Source organism: Saccostrea echinata, unplaced genomic scaffold (assembly GCF_033153115.1).
Source record: "Saccostrea echinata isolate AGI-Se365-2 ecotype Australia unplaced genomic scaffold, CSIRO_AGI_Sech_v1 ptg000018l, whole genome shotgun sequence".
Lineage (NCBI taxonomy): Eukaryota > Metazoa > Mollusca > Bivalvia > Ostreida > Ostreidae > Saccostrea > Saccostrea echinata.
Window position 1 is genome coordinate 5,299,888 of NW_026889767.1, and position 13,454 is coordinate 5,313,341.

Genomic DNA, 13,454 nt, shown 5'->3' on the forward strand with positions numbered 1-13,454 from the left:
AGTTGACATCGGATTAGTACAAAAATGAATCCCACCATATGGCATGCCTAAACAAAGATTGTGCTAAAATTTCAAGCATCTGCAATGAGTAGTTGCTGAGAAAACTGCGACCAAAATTTGTTACGGACAGACAGACACACAGACGAACAGACAGCAGGGATGGGATAATCGTAATTGAGTAATCGTAATCGATTCTAATGATTACTTTTTTTCAAGTAATCGACAGTAATCTGTAATCGAAGAGATTTTCGATTACTTGTAATAGTAATTTAATCGATTACAGCTAAAATTTTCAATGTAATTATAATTACTTTTTCGATTACTTTCAATTACTTTATACATAAATGAATGTTATTTTGGAGAATTATTTCCAGTCAGTTGACTAAACATAGTTTTGCAGTCATTGAGATTAATATATTTTCATATTTCTTCCTATTTGTTCCTGTCTTTTTAACAATATCCAATCTTTATGTTTTCTTTAAGGCTTTCTTGAAAAGATGATTCGTATATATATTTAAACGTAATGTTCAAATTCCATTTTACGCCTCTACTACATCCCCCCACCCGGGAAGGTGGGCATGGTTTCTACAATTTACACTACTTCAGAAAGCTTCCGAATAAGTTTCACTATTTTCTTGTTCAGTGCTTCTTACAAAGAATATATTGAAGGCTTTTTATACATGTATTTCAAAATAAAACTTTGTTTCCTTGTTGTGGACCCACAGTTCCCAAGTAGACCATGATTTGATTAATTTATACTCTTTACTTCCTAAAGACGTTTTCAAATAAGTTCACCTTTTCTTGTCCATTGGTTTTTGAGAAGAAGATTTTTTTAATATCCCATCCTATTTTTGCCTTTTCTTGATTTCCCCCTAGAAGGGGGCTTGGTCCTCCATTTTAACAATAAAGAACCTCCACCACCCACTGATGCTTTGTACCAACTTTGGCCATCTGCTTTGTGTTTACGTTGTATAAATGTAGTCAAATGGCTCTACAAAAATGTAAAAAGTGTACAGACGGAAGGAAAGACATACAGACAGACAAGCGAACGAAGGACAATGGGTGATCAGAAAAGCTCAATTAAGCTTTAAGTTTAGGTGAGCTAAAAAAAGAATCTTTTTTTTTTAAATTTGGACTATTTGAAATATAGCTGCTCGATCAAAATATCATCTTTTTTTTTTAAAAAATTCAAAAGGCTTGAATAATGTACATGTACATTCACTAAGATTTTCCATATTCCCTAATTGATTTGAAAAATAATAAGTTTCAGTAAACTTTTAGTCACATTTCCATAAACTGAATGGCAGTAACAAAAATATAGTATTCAAGTCCAGTAAATAAAAAAAAAATCAGACATTACTGTTAGGGGACACAACGACAAAAGTAATCACAAGATGAAACAATCATTGTCTAAGATAATCATAAATAAAGAAAATATACAGAAAGCTTTTTACATGTAATTTTCAGTTAGAGATATAGATAAGCACTGCGTATATTAATAACGTCAACCACCTTCTTATAAAAATTCTTTTTTTTTTCTTTACATCATTGGCGTGAGAGGACTTTGATTTCTTCAGAAGACCATTCTCCGACATACAGGTTATCATCCTCGTCTATACAGAGAGCACGTGGCCTGTTCATATCTCTGTATTGAATATAGTGAAGAAATTCGCCATTTTGGTCAATCATATGAATTCGGTTTTTCATCATGTCTGCTATAATAATGTTGTTCTGAGAATCACTGCAGATACCGTAGGGGTCAAACTGAGAATCATCTGACAGTCCTTTGTATCGAAATCTTAGTAAACCTCCTGCGTCAGTGACAACTACCGCGTTCACATCAGAAACGCATACGTCTTCATTACCGTTTTCTGTTATGTAGGTTGGACATGTAAAGAGTGGACGATTTTTGTCGATTTCTATTTCCAAACGTATAATATGATCATTCAGAGACAGCTTGATAACTTTACCTAGAGAACGTTCGAGCATTTGTTTGTTCCACAGAGAAACCAAAATTCCTCCTGATTTGCAGGATGCGATTCCATTAGGTGCGTAGCCTTTCCATAATTCAGAATCTGCTAGACACCAATAGTTAACAGGCTTTTGTTCATGACTACCAGCTTTCCAACAATACAAATATCCGTTTTCCGAAAATATGAAATACTCAATACCACCAGATCTCACAAAACATAAATAGGAGGCACGAGTAGAAAAAAATCGAAAAGAACCATTGTCGAACTTACGAAAAGAAGCGATGTCTTTCGTATTTACAACAGAAACACACAGACTTTCATTAGTAACATATTCGAGATCGAATATATATTTCTGTCCACAGTTTATTGTTTTAGATATTGGATTCACGACAGCAGAAATAACTTGGGCTTGCATCATCTTCTTTACCTTAAAAGAAAAAAATGAATACCTTTAATTAAACATGAATCGTTTATATATCCAGCTTTAAAAATTGAAGATTAAGAGAATTTGTAAATTTTTTTTTATTTTTTTTTAATTGGATATGGAATTAATTTCACGAAGGGGACAAGATTTTTTGATAATTGTATGAGTGCAAAGCACTTAAATTACTTCACTGTTAAAAATGTAATAAAATCATTCTTTCCAAAGTAGTTCCATGTACTTGAGATTTTTAAATGGTAAGGTGAGAGATATGTATCAACAGGAAACATATACACTCTTAATTAAATTGAAAGCACAATGGGAATCCTGTCAAATGCTCCTCACAAAATAAACAAGGTTTGAAATGAATGAAACTAATATTCCATTCCACTGTATGAAATATTTTGAAATCAATTTGTTAAAACGATCCATGCGATTCCAACCAGGAAAGAGCGAAAACATTTGTGTTCGTGGGTTATTAATTTATTATTTATAATTACAGGGGCTCGTCATGACTTATTTGTCTTCTCTCTATATGACCCCCCCCCCTATTTATAGTAAAGGGGCGGTCAAATAGAAAGAAGAAAAATAATTCGCGACGAGCCCCTGTATGAAGGGTAATCGTGTTCAAAATCCAGTAAGTTTGTAAATCCAAACCAGTTTCATAGTCTTCATATGTGAGTAGGTAATTCCGACATTTTGAACATACAACTGTGTTGACTTTGAGTTTATACTATACACTGGTTGTATTTTTGATGTAGTAGACTTTGTTTTCCGGAATCTATATTGCCGCGCTCTGAATAAAACACATACATGATTATTAAACAATTAACAACGTCTTCATTTTAATAACGAGAAACTATGAGGGGCATCAGTGCCACAATTCTTTTTAAATGATTTATTTTTACTCTAACTTCTTGTGTTTCCAAATTAAATAAATTGTTTATTGTTTACTTTTACTTTTAATTCTAACTTCTTGTTTATATTTCCCAATTTTATTTCATTTATTTTATTCGGACAAATTTGCTTCACTTCGTATTTTGACAGGATTCTATCTTTTAAAATTTTAAAATTTAATATGTTTCACTTTACAGTGTTTACACTGTACTTAACTTAATACTATTTTGTATACCAATTATATAAGCAGAAACAAAAGTTTGAATTAGAAATTAGGACTAAGAGAGTTGAATTAAGGAATCAGGATGAAATTTAAACGAAAAGGGGCGTTACGGCCTTTAACATGGACGTGTAAACAGAGATCTTGCGCGAACAGTCTACGAAACGTAGAAATATTTCTCTGATTTTTTTTTTATTTAAAAACAATATAATATCGATCTTGCGTGTTTTCTCTAGTTCTCAGGTCGGTATGTTACAACGCGAAATGTAATAACAACGCAAAATGTAATAAACCGGGATTATTGCATTTTGCGTCGAGATTAAGCAAAATCCAATATGTAGTAACACACTTATTTCTGTCAGTCAGGTTGAAAATAATTTTCAATTGAGTAGTGGATGAAAATAAACAAAAGGAAAAATAAACATATGCTTATTCTCACATCAGATCTGATTTCATCATATATTGATTTCATTAGCCATTTAAAATCAGTTGATATACGAATCATAGGTGTTGGAAATTAGACACGTGCGCACGCACGTGTGTGGGGGGATGGGGGGGGGGTAATTTCGTTGATCATTGTATCGGTTTGCTTTTGCTTTTTGATAGGCACATGCATGAAATTTAGAAAAAAAATCTATTTAATTTTACTGGCAGGTGTAAACATAGCGGGGAGGAAGTTCCTTAAAATTGACAATAAAGATTTCATATAGTATACAAATCATATGCATTGCAGACCAGCAAAAATAAAATTCTCTCTCTCTCTCTCTCTCTCTCTCTCTCTCTCTCCACGCGCATAAAAGGAAGTTGGAATAAATATAGAAAATTAATGGCATTGATACTCCTCCATAGTTTCTCATTAATGTGAATTGTGTTTGTGTTTTATTCAGAGCGAGACAAAATAGATACCGGAAATTTACAGCATCAAAAATACACACATTCATCATGTTCATAGAACAAACTCAAAGTCATCACATTTATATTTTCGGAACTACATGATGGGATGTCGGAAAAACCTACTTACACATGTAGACTATTACAAGTTTGGATTTTTTAACACGATTGACCTCATATTCCCTGTGTATATAATAGATTCTTCCGTCTCTGAGTACACAAATAGACATTTAAATACATGCTTAATAGTTTGAGAACACACTTTAAAGATATTTTAAATTATCAAGTGATCAAAGCTAAGTATTCGTCTTTATTTCACCATAACTGACTTCTAAGATGCATCGTTTAGAAAATATGGCACATACAGGCCCGTAGGAAGCAATTTCGGTTTTTTTTTTTTTTGGGGGGGGGGGGGGGGGCACAGCCATATATTTTCAGTTGAGGGGGCACTATCAACTACCAAAAATTCTTTGACAAGCAAAAAAAAAAAAAAAAGAAGTCATCAGACGTTTCTGTTGAGGGGGCACAAGTATATAGTATCTATGTTTCCTATAGTAATCTATATATCGGCAAAATTATTGGGAGGGGGGGGCGCGTGCCCCCCCCCCTCTCGGTTCCTACGGCCATGACATAACTACATTTGTAGAATACTGAGCTATGTCAGATGTGTTTGCCTTTGTCTCCCTACTTGCTAAATATTTTAAATGGACATATATTTTATCGTAACTTTACCTGGCGCTAAGACCTATTCTTCTCAGATAACGTCCAAAAGGAAATGTTCACTTTGGTTTCATTGTGCTTCACCTATGGCGGCCGAGAGTTGTCATAATCGGAAGGGGGAAAGTAAAAAAAAAAAACTGTTGTTGCCAGAGAAATGTCTTTGGGAAAACACCCTTATGTGAGACAATGATCGCATGGCGATATAAAAAAAAGTTTCCTAAAGAAGAAATAAAAATCTAATTTGTACGAGGACTTTAAATTTATTCGTACTTTATATAAAATAATGCTATAACTTATAATGGGAAAAATTGTTTCAATGCGCATTCAAGAAGAAACTCATCTTCATCTTGTTTGAACAAAGTACGTGTATATAAAAGGGAAATCTGTAAAAGTGAAACTAGCAAATTCGAAGTACAAGGGAAGAGGGCCTTTTTGTTAATCAGGACATATATACAGAAGTGGGAAAAACGCATGCAGCGTAAAATTAACTTTGAGTTAATTAATTGATTAAATTTTTATTCGGAACCCCCCCCCCCCACCGGTAATTTTGTTAAACATTCCAATGCATCTTTAGTCAACAAGTTAACAAAATATCATGAAATTTTGGCATATTGAAATACATTTGAACCCACCACCACGCTCCCTCAGAGTGAAAACGACTGACTCGTCAGTATCTTGTGAATCTGACGTAGTGCAGTGATTCTCCTAAGCAGGAAATTAATCCTTCACATGAGGATATTGTTTTATTTTCCCAACATTCAATAAGAGTAGCTCAAGAACATGCTGTAGACTGAACTGTAAGCATTTCACCAGCCTTGTTCGCCCATCTTCTTTTATCTTAGATTAAGTGACCAATCAAAGCGAAAAGCAGAACAACATGTATTATTATTATTCAATTACTGAACAAAGATCGATAAAGTAAATAACAATATTGCCAACTACAACAGTAATAATTATATATGTAAACCTGGTAAACATTAATTTCAAAGCCTTACTCGCTAGCAATTTCCAGATTTCAACTACCGTTGTAAAAATTTAATAATCATACTGAAATTAGACTTACCTATCTTAAATAAAAAATCCATAATGATAGAATAATCCAGAAGTACTGTTGGCCAATTATCCAGGAAAGTCTTACTTCAGTACGATTGATATTTTCAAAGTTAATTTCGTTGAGGGGTGTCCTCTTTCGGTTTTGCTATGGCACAGCTCTGAAGTAGCCTTGTCCCATATGATGCATTTAAACAGTAAAATGAATGAAATTGTAAAGAAAATTAAAAATAGGTAAGTCATAACTGGTTTTATGAATTGATCAGTGCTCACTTTTTCATATATTCAATATTTCTCCCTAATTTTACCTTTTCATAAAAGTAATTTATTTCTGACATTGTTTAAACCCATATGTGTTGTTTGTAGGTATTTTATGCTTGTATATAAAAATAAGGGTGACCCAACAATGTATGAAAATTATGAACTCATGATAAGACTTAAGGTTCATTGATACTCTGATAAGAGAGATAGATATTAATTAAACAAATGTTTATTATTCCTTTATAGAATTGTCAAGTTGAAATGCCTTATTTGTTTAATTTTGCCCCGCAAACTATGATAGAATTGTTTGCATTTTACTTATAAAGTACACTTCTTTAGGAAAATCATAAAAAGTTAAAGTTACATTTTGTTTGAGTGAGCAGAGGGTTTATGAACCATAATTTACTTGTGCAGTGATACATTAGGAATATTCTGCATCAGATATCAATCTCTAATATGTAATAGTCAATTTGATTAATAAAACATTATTATATTAAATTTAGATAAATGTTATAACATTTCAATTACTTTCGCATACACTTATGAGTAGGAAGAAAAAAAACTTTTTGTAGATGGACAACTTTGAGAAATGATTCATGCAGTAAGGTAATCAAGAAATGGAATCAACTGTAGATAATATCGTATTTAAGGAATATGTACGGGAATTTAATCCCTTGGTATTGACTTTTTTACAAGGTACCCCACAACTGGTTCCGTTCCGTTCCACAAATTACCAATAGCCATTTTTTCAACTTAGGTCTTTTTATACCCACCCACCCACCCAAAAAAAAGGAGAAATCTACTATATGTGAACAGGTACAAAAAGCGATATAAAACAAATAATATTTTGATTTTTTTAAATAATAAAAATCTATAGATATTTGAATTATTTAATATAAATGTTCAGTGTTTTTCTAGCATAGCACATATTTTTGTGTGTTTGTTTGAGTAATATGCGTGCAGATGTATAGATTGTAAATACATGTATTTGTATTTAGAAAAAAAAAACTTCATGTAGCATTAACCAAGTAATGTGTTTGTTGATTTTTTTTTCCAGTACTTGTATATATTTGCGTAGACCAGTTTGATTATAGCTATACTCTATAAGCATTTATTGTGTGCATATAGAAAATGTTAGCAAAGTGATACCTGTATATTTGTTTGATTATTAATTAAAGTCTACAATTTTTTTTAACACTTTATCTTGATATTTTATTTGTGTCATATTTACACAAGAAATTAAAAAAAGATACAAAGGATTTCAGTCGAGAATAGTTATGCATTTAATATATATGATTTTGATTTTCTTTCCACATAAAAGTAAGCATTAAGGCCACGGCCAGCCCCCTTTCAGGCCCACCCCTTGATCGATCTGGACAGTAGATCCTAAATTACTGTTCCGATATGTTCAGCATATGGCAAAACGTTTTCATGGACTAAAAATCGAGATCCACCTATGGTTTCCTTCGGAAAGGGAATTTAGAATGTTTCATGAAGCGTGACGGCGGAGATTTAAATACCATTATCGGTGATTACCTATCTACCCGTGAGAAAAGGTTCCGAAGAATGTAAATAAACAAAACAGTACAGGTCTGGTTTAATCTGATGGTTTGCTTTCTCCATAACGCGGTCTAAACTTTGGTTTTCTTTGCAGGTAAGTCGCCATATGAAATAAAAGTGAGTATAAGATCTTAGCAGATCTATATGAAAATGCTGGCTCAGTTAGCAGATCTTTATATAGAAAAATGCTAGCTTAATTGACGGCTAAGTACCACGTACGTAAATGAAATGGGGTTCGTTTATATGAGAATAATGACAAACGCCATGCTGTCGTTGTTGATAAATATATTCACTCTCAGTATAATCAGTATTATCACAGCTCTATATGTGATATAGAGCCACAACTCCAATATATATATATATATATATAGCTGAACACAGCTGTACTCTATTCAGTGATATTCTGTCCTGTCTTGGTCATTGTCATAAATAAGTCATCATATCAAAAGCCAATATGTCTACTCAGACCAAGATCTCCAACAAAAGTAATTAACTAAGTAAAAACCAAAAGAGAGGGAAACTAACCAACCAATGAAATCCAAGTTGGCCTGGACACTACACAAGATATATATAGAAAGGGACAGGGGTTTAAATGACCACTGTGATGTCATACATCTATAAATAACTAAATAAACACAGATTGATGTAAATAATTCCATGTGGATTTATTCAATAAATGAAATGCTGTAAAGAAATAAATATGACAATTTAACTGAATTAATTTAATCCTGAAATATAATAATTAAAATAAATCACTCTATCACATACTTCCCCTCTTCGTGAAATGACGTCCTCGTCATTTACTATTTCATAAAGAAATAACGACTGTAAAATAAAATAAAATCATATAAAACATAGAATATCACTGAAAATTTATTTACACTTACCAAACTGACTGACTGACTTAATGTACTTATCTTAACTAATTCTTACCTGTAATAATATCTATCAGAGCCTTTTCTACCAGTTCTTTACTGTTGTTGGAATGAAATACATTGCTGGAAGCTAATGTCTGCAAATAATCAGCCCTTGTCTTCCAGTCTGGTTGTTGTTTTGCTATCTGTTGGTTTACTATATAGTCTCCACTAGTGATCCATGATGTTGTTTTCTTTACTCTTTTAGATCTTCTTGGTACAGTCTTTGGTATCTGTTGTTCATCAGCTGAGTCTTCATCAGAATTGGTATTATCCAAATCGTCATTACCAGCTTCTGCTTGTTGTTTTGTATCTGTAGACTGTTCTGTTTCCTTCATATCAGTGTCTTCTGTAATGGTAGCTACTGAAGTACCTGTGTCATCAACATGTTCAGCAGGTGAAGGTATTCCGGAACTACCCTCATCTTCAGCGCTCTCTTCTTCATTGGCCAATGTATTCTCCTGTGGGTTACTTTCTATCCCAGAAGCAGGTGTACTAATCTTGCTGTGAGCAATAGGTGCTGCTTCATGTACTAACATTTCTTCATTACTGCTCTCTGAGTCACTATCCTCATGTTGTGAGGTACTCTTCTGTTTGGATCTTCTTGTGACTCGAGGTTTTGTTAATTTCCTAGGTGCTGGCTTAGGCTTTTCTGTCAGTAATTCAAAATCTAAGTGTCCAATTGGTAGTAAAAGGTTCCGATGTAAAGTTCTTATACAGGTGTTGTTGCTTTCTTTCCTTACAATATACACTGGAACTTCTTTGTTTGGTTGACTCTGCACTATATATGGCTCTTCCTCCCATTTATCAGATAATTTATGAGTGCCTTCGAATGCAACAATCTTGACCAATACTCTGTCACCTGGCTGAATGACAGCATCTCTTGCCTTGATGTCATAATTCTTCTTCTGTCTTCCCTGGGCATTTTGGATAGATTTCTGTGCCAAATGGTAAGAATGTTCCAATTTAGATTTCAAAGATTTTATGTAGGAATTCAGGTTTTCGTGTTGATTTGGTCCATCTGTTTTGAAAATGAGATCTACTGGAAGTCTGGGTTCTCGTCCGAACATAAGAAAGAAAGGTGATTGGCCTGTTGTTTCCTGTTTCATCGAATTATAGGCATGAACTAAAGTTGAAATGTGTGACTTCCAATCCTGTTTTTGGTAATTTTCAAGTGTTCCTAACATCTTTAGAAGAGTCCTGTTGAAACGTTCTGTTAAGCCGTTGCCCATTGGGTGGTATGGTGTTGTTCTCGACTTGCTTACTCCAAGAATGTTGCAGAGCTCCTGTATGATTTTGGATTCAAAATTTGCACCTTGATCACTATGTAGCCGCAAAGGTATCCCATAATGGACTATGAAATGATGGAATAATGCCTCAGCTGTGGTTTTGGCCGTTTGGTTCCTTGTAGCTACAGCTTGCGCAAATCTAGTAAAGTGATCGGTGATGACCAGGATGTTCTCATATCCTCCTTTTGATTTTTCTAATTTTAGATAGTCTACACACACCAGTTCTAGAGGTTGCGATGTTCTGATATTAATGAGTGGGGCTCTGGTTGGTGTCGTTTTTCTTAGAAGGCATCTCCTGCAGTTTGAAATGAAATGTTCCGTGTCTGCTGTCATTCCTTGCCAATAAAATCTATCTCTAATTAAACTGATGGTTTTCTCGCGGCCAGGATGTCCCATGTCAGTATGAAGATGGTACAATACTGTTCCAATACATGATCTAGGTAAAATTATCTGTGATTTCTTTTTCTCATTCACTGTTGTTTCTCTAATGAGGATCCCATCTCTTAATCTAAGTTTGTCAAAATTCTTGTGAAGTAAAGCATGGTACTGGATGTTGTTGTATGGTAAATGGTGTTTTGCTGGCTTGTACCTATCTCGCACGTATGGTATCCAGAATCTTAACACTGGGTCATTGTACTGATGACGACGAATATCAACCTCTGTCTGATCACTCAAGTCTGGTAGGTTGTCAACTGAAGATGGAGATATGGACAAGCATTGTACATAGGGATCATTGGATACAGTTGAGTTGCATATGGTCTTAATGGAATCGGATGTTATGATTTCTTGGTTTGGTATCCTGCTTAATCCATCTGCATCTGCGTTGTGTGATCCAGGTCGATATAATATTTCAAAGTTGAAGTTGGCTAGATCAGCAATCCATCTTTGGCTTGTCGCGTCAAGTTTCGCAGATGTTAAGACATAGGTGAGTGGGTTGTTGTCTGTATAAACCTTGAATGTTCCTCCATACAAGTAATCTCTGAATTTTTCGCATACGGCCCACTTCAAAGCCAGAAATTCCAATTTGTGGACAGGATAGTTCTTTTCTGATTTGGACAAACTCCTGCTGGCATAGGCTATAACCCGTTTGAATCTGTCTTGCATCTGATATAATACAGCGCCGATGCTTGATGATGAGGCATCTGTATGTAGCTCAAAGGGTAAGGAGTAATTTGGAAATCCTAGAATTGGATATGTTGTAAGTTTCTCCTTTAGTGTCTTGAAGGCTTGTTCATGTTCACTTCCCCATCTCCACTTGTCTGATTCTTTTGATGTTCTTATTCCCTTTCTAGATTTCTTCTTGGTATTTGGTAGAAGGTCATTCAATGGGCGTGCTATTGTTGAAAATCCCTCAATGAATCTCCGGTAATAACCAACGAAACCCAGGAATTGGCGAACTTCATCTGAATTTCTTGGTTGCGGCCAGTTCTGTACCTTGCTGATCTTTTCCGGGTCTGGTTCTATCCCCTCTTCACTAACAATGTTTCCTACATATTTTACTTTCCTTTTGAAAAATTCGCATTTCTTTGGTGACAGTTTCAGATTTACTTCCCTTAGTCGTTGAAATATCTTTTCCAACCGCTCTAAATGCTGTTCATATGTTTTGGAAAATATTATCAAGTCATCCAAATAGATGAAGCATATATCAAGGTGGAGTCCTTCAAAACATTCCTCCATTAGCCTTTGGTATGTAGCAGGTGCGTTGACTAGACCAAATGGCATGCGATGATATTCGTAAAAGCCTAAGGGTCCAACAGTAAACGCAGTTCTTTCCTTATGACTTTCATGTAACTCGACTTGATGGTAACCACTTTTCATATCCAAGATGGTAAAGAATCTATTTCCTGCTAACGCATCCAAAATTTCTTCTATTCGTGGTAATGCATATGAATCTTTCTTTGTCCTAAGGTTTAACTGTCGGTAATCTACACACATGCGCAGTTCGTTGTTTTTCTTCCGACAAAGGACAACATTACTCGACCAGGGTGACTTAGACTTCCTTATAATTCCTCCCTCTAAAAGCTTCCTTAAATGATCTTTGACTTCCTCAAACATGGCAGGTGGTATATGCCTTGGTCTTTGCTTAAATGGGGTATCGTCATGTAGCTCAATTCTGTGTTTTACAATGTTGGTGTGTCCTATGTCTGTGTCTGATTTGGAGAAGACATCTTCATACTTTCTTAATAAATGTTCTGCTCCTTGTTTTTCTGAAGGTGTAAGCCCATCTTCTTCAATCTTTACTAAATTCAGGACATCTTTGGTTTGCTGGAGGTTAGAACAAGGAATATCTGTTTGATTTGGTTCTACTTTCACAGGTTGTAGCTCGCAAAGTATAGATTTAGGTGGAACTTGTACTGTCCTTGTAGTGATGTTATCAATGTCCACTCTTATCACATGATTGGCTGGATAGGTATAGTCTGTAAGTGATGGTACAATATCCAGGTCTGATGGAATTACAGAGCAGGATGTGGCTTGTAGAACAGCTGTTGTAGACTGATATGGTATAGCTTTGTCGACATATCCCGATATAGAAACCGTTGAATTAGGTGGTATAATAATGCAGTGATTTTCAGCTGATTTTACAATTCCAAGTCTGTTGTTGTTGCGAGCAAGTTCTTTTTCTCGTATTGTCATTCCTCGAAAAGCTAGATACCATGGTGTAAATAATGCAGCATCCTGTAGATATCTGTCTCCATATTTGTCTTTGACATCATCTAGCATATGTTGTAGTATATTTGTTCCTATAAGTAGTGGTACTGTACTGTTGTAATTGCTTGTTGATACAACGAGTAATGGAAACTGTTGTTCTTCTGATGATTGTGGTAATCCATTACTGATGATGGAAGCCTCGATGTATCCATGATATGGTAATTGTTGACCATTAGCACATTCCACTTTTAAAAGTTCTTCTATTGGATGAAGTTCTAAGTGACTAAGATGTTTCATATAAAAATCATAGCTAACTGTTGACACAGTAGATCCAGTATCTATCAATGCTCTGACTAAGTTTCCTTCTAAACTTGCTTCAACTTCTGAAGTACTCCCTACTAATTCACTGGTTCTACTCCTATTAGGGCTTCTCCTGTATTGACCTATCGTCTGCCCCGCAACGAAGGTCTCCTGGTGTTTAAATGTCTTCTGCTGTGGTCCAGACGCACATGACATCTACGTGCTATATGTCCAGGTTGTCTGCACCTATAACATATAGGTTCTCCATCCTCTGTCTCTTGTAAAGCAGAGTCCTGATTGTCGCTATAT

At 34.7% G+C, this 13,454-nt stretch overlaps 1 protein-coding gene across 1 annotated transcript; it reads right to left on the reverse strand.

Annotated features, from left to right (window-relative positions):
• Positions 1-1,489: 1,489 nt before the first annotated feature.
• Positions 1,490-2,404, reverse strand: LOC133189507 (uncharacterized). Its single transcript, XM_061324859.1, has one exon. The coding sequence runs from the start codon at positions 2,389-2,391 to the stop codon at positions 1,546-1,548; it is 846 nt and encodes a 281-aa protein (XP_061180843.1). The 5' UTR covers positions 2,392-2,404; the 3' UTR covers positions 1,490-1,545.
• Between the last annotated feature and the right edge of the window lie 11,050 nt (positions 2,405-13,454).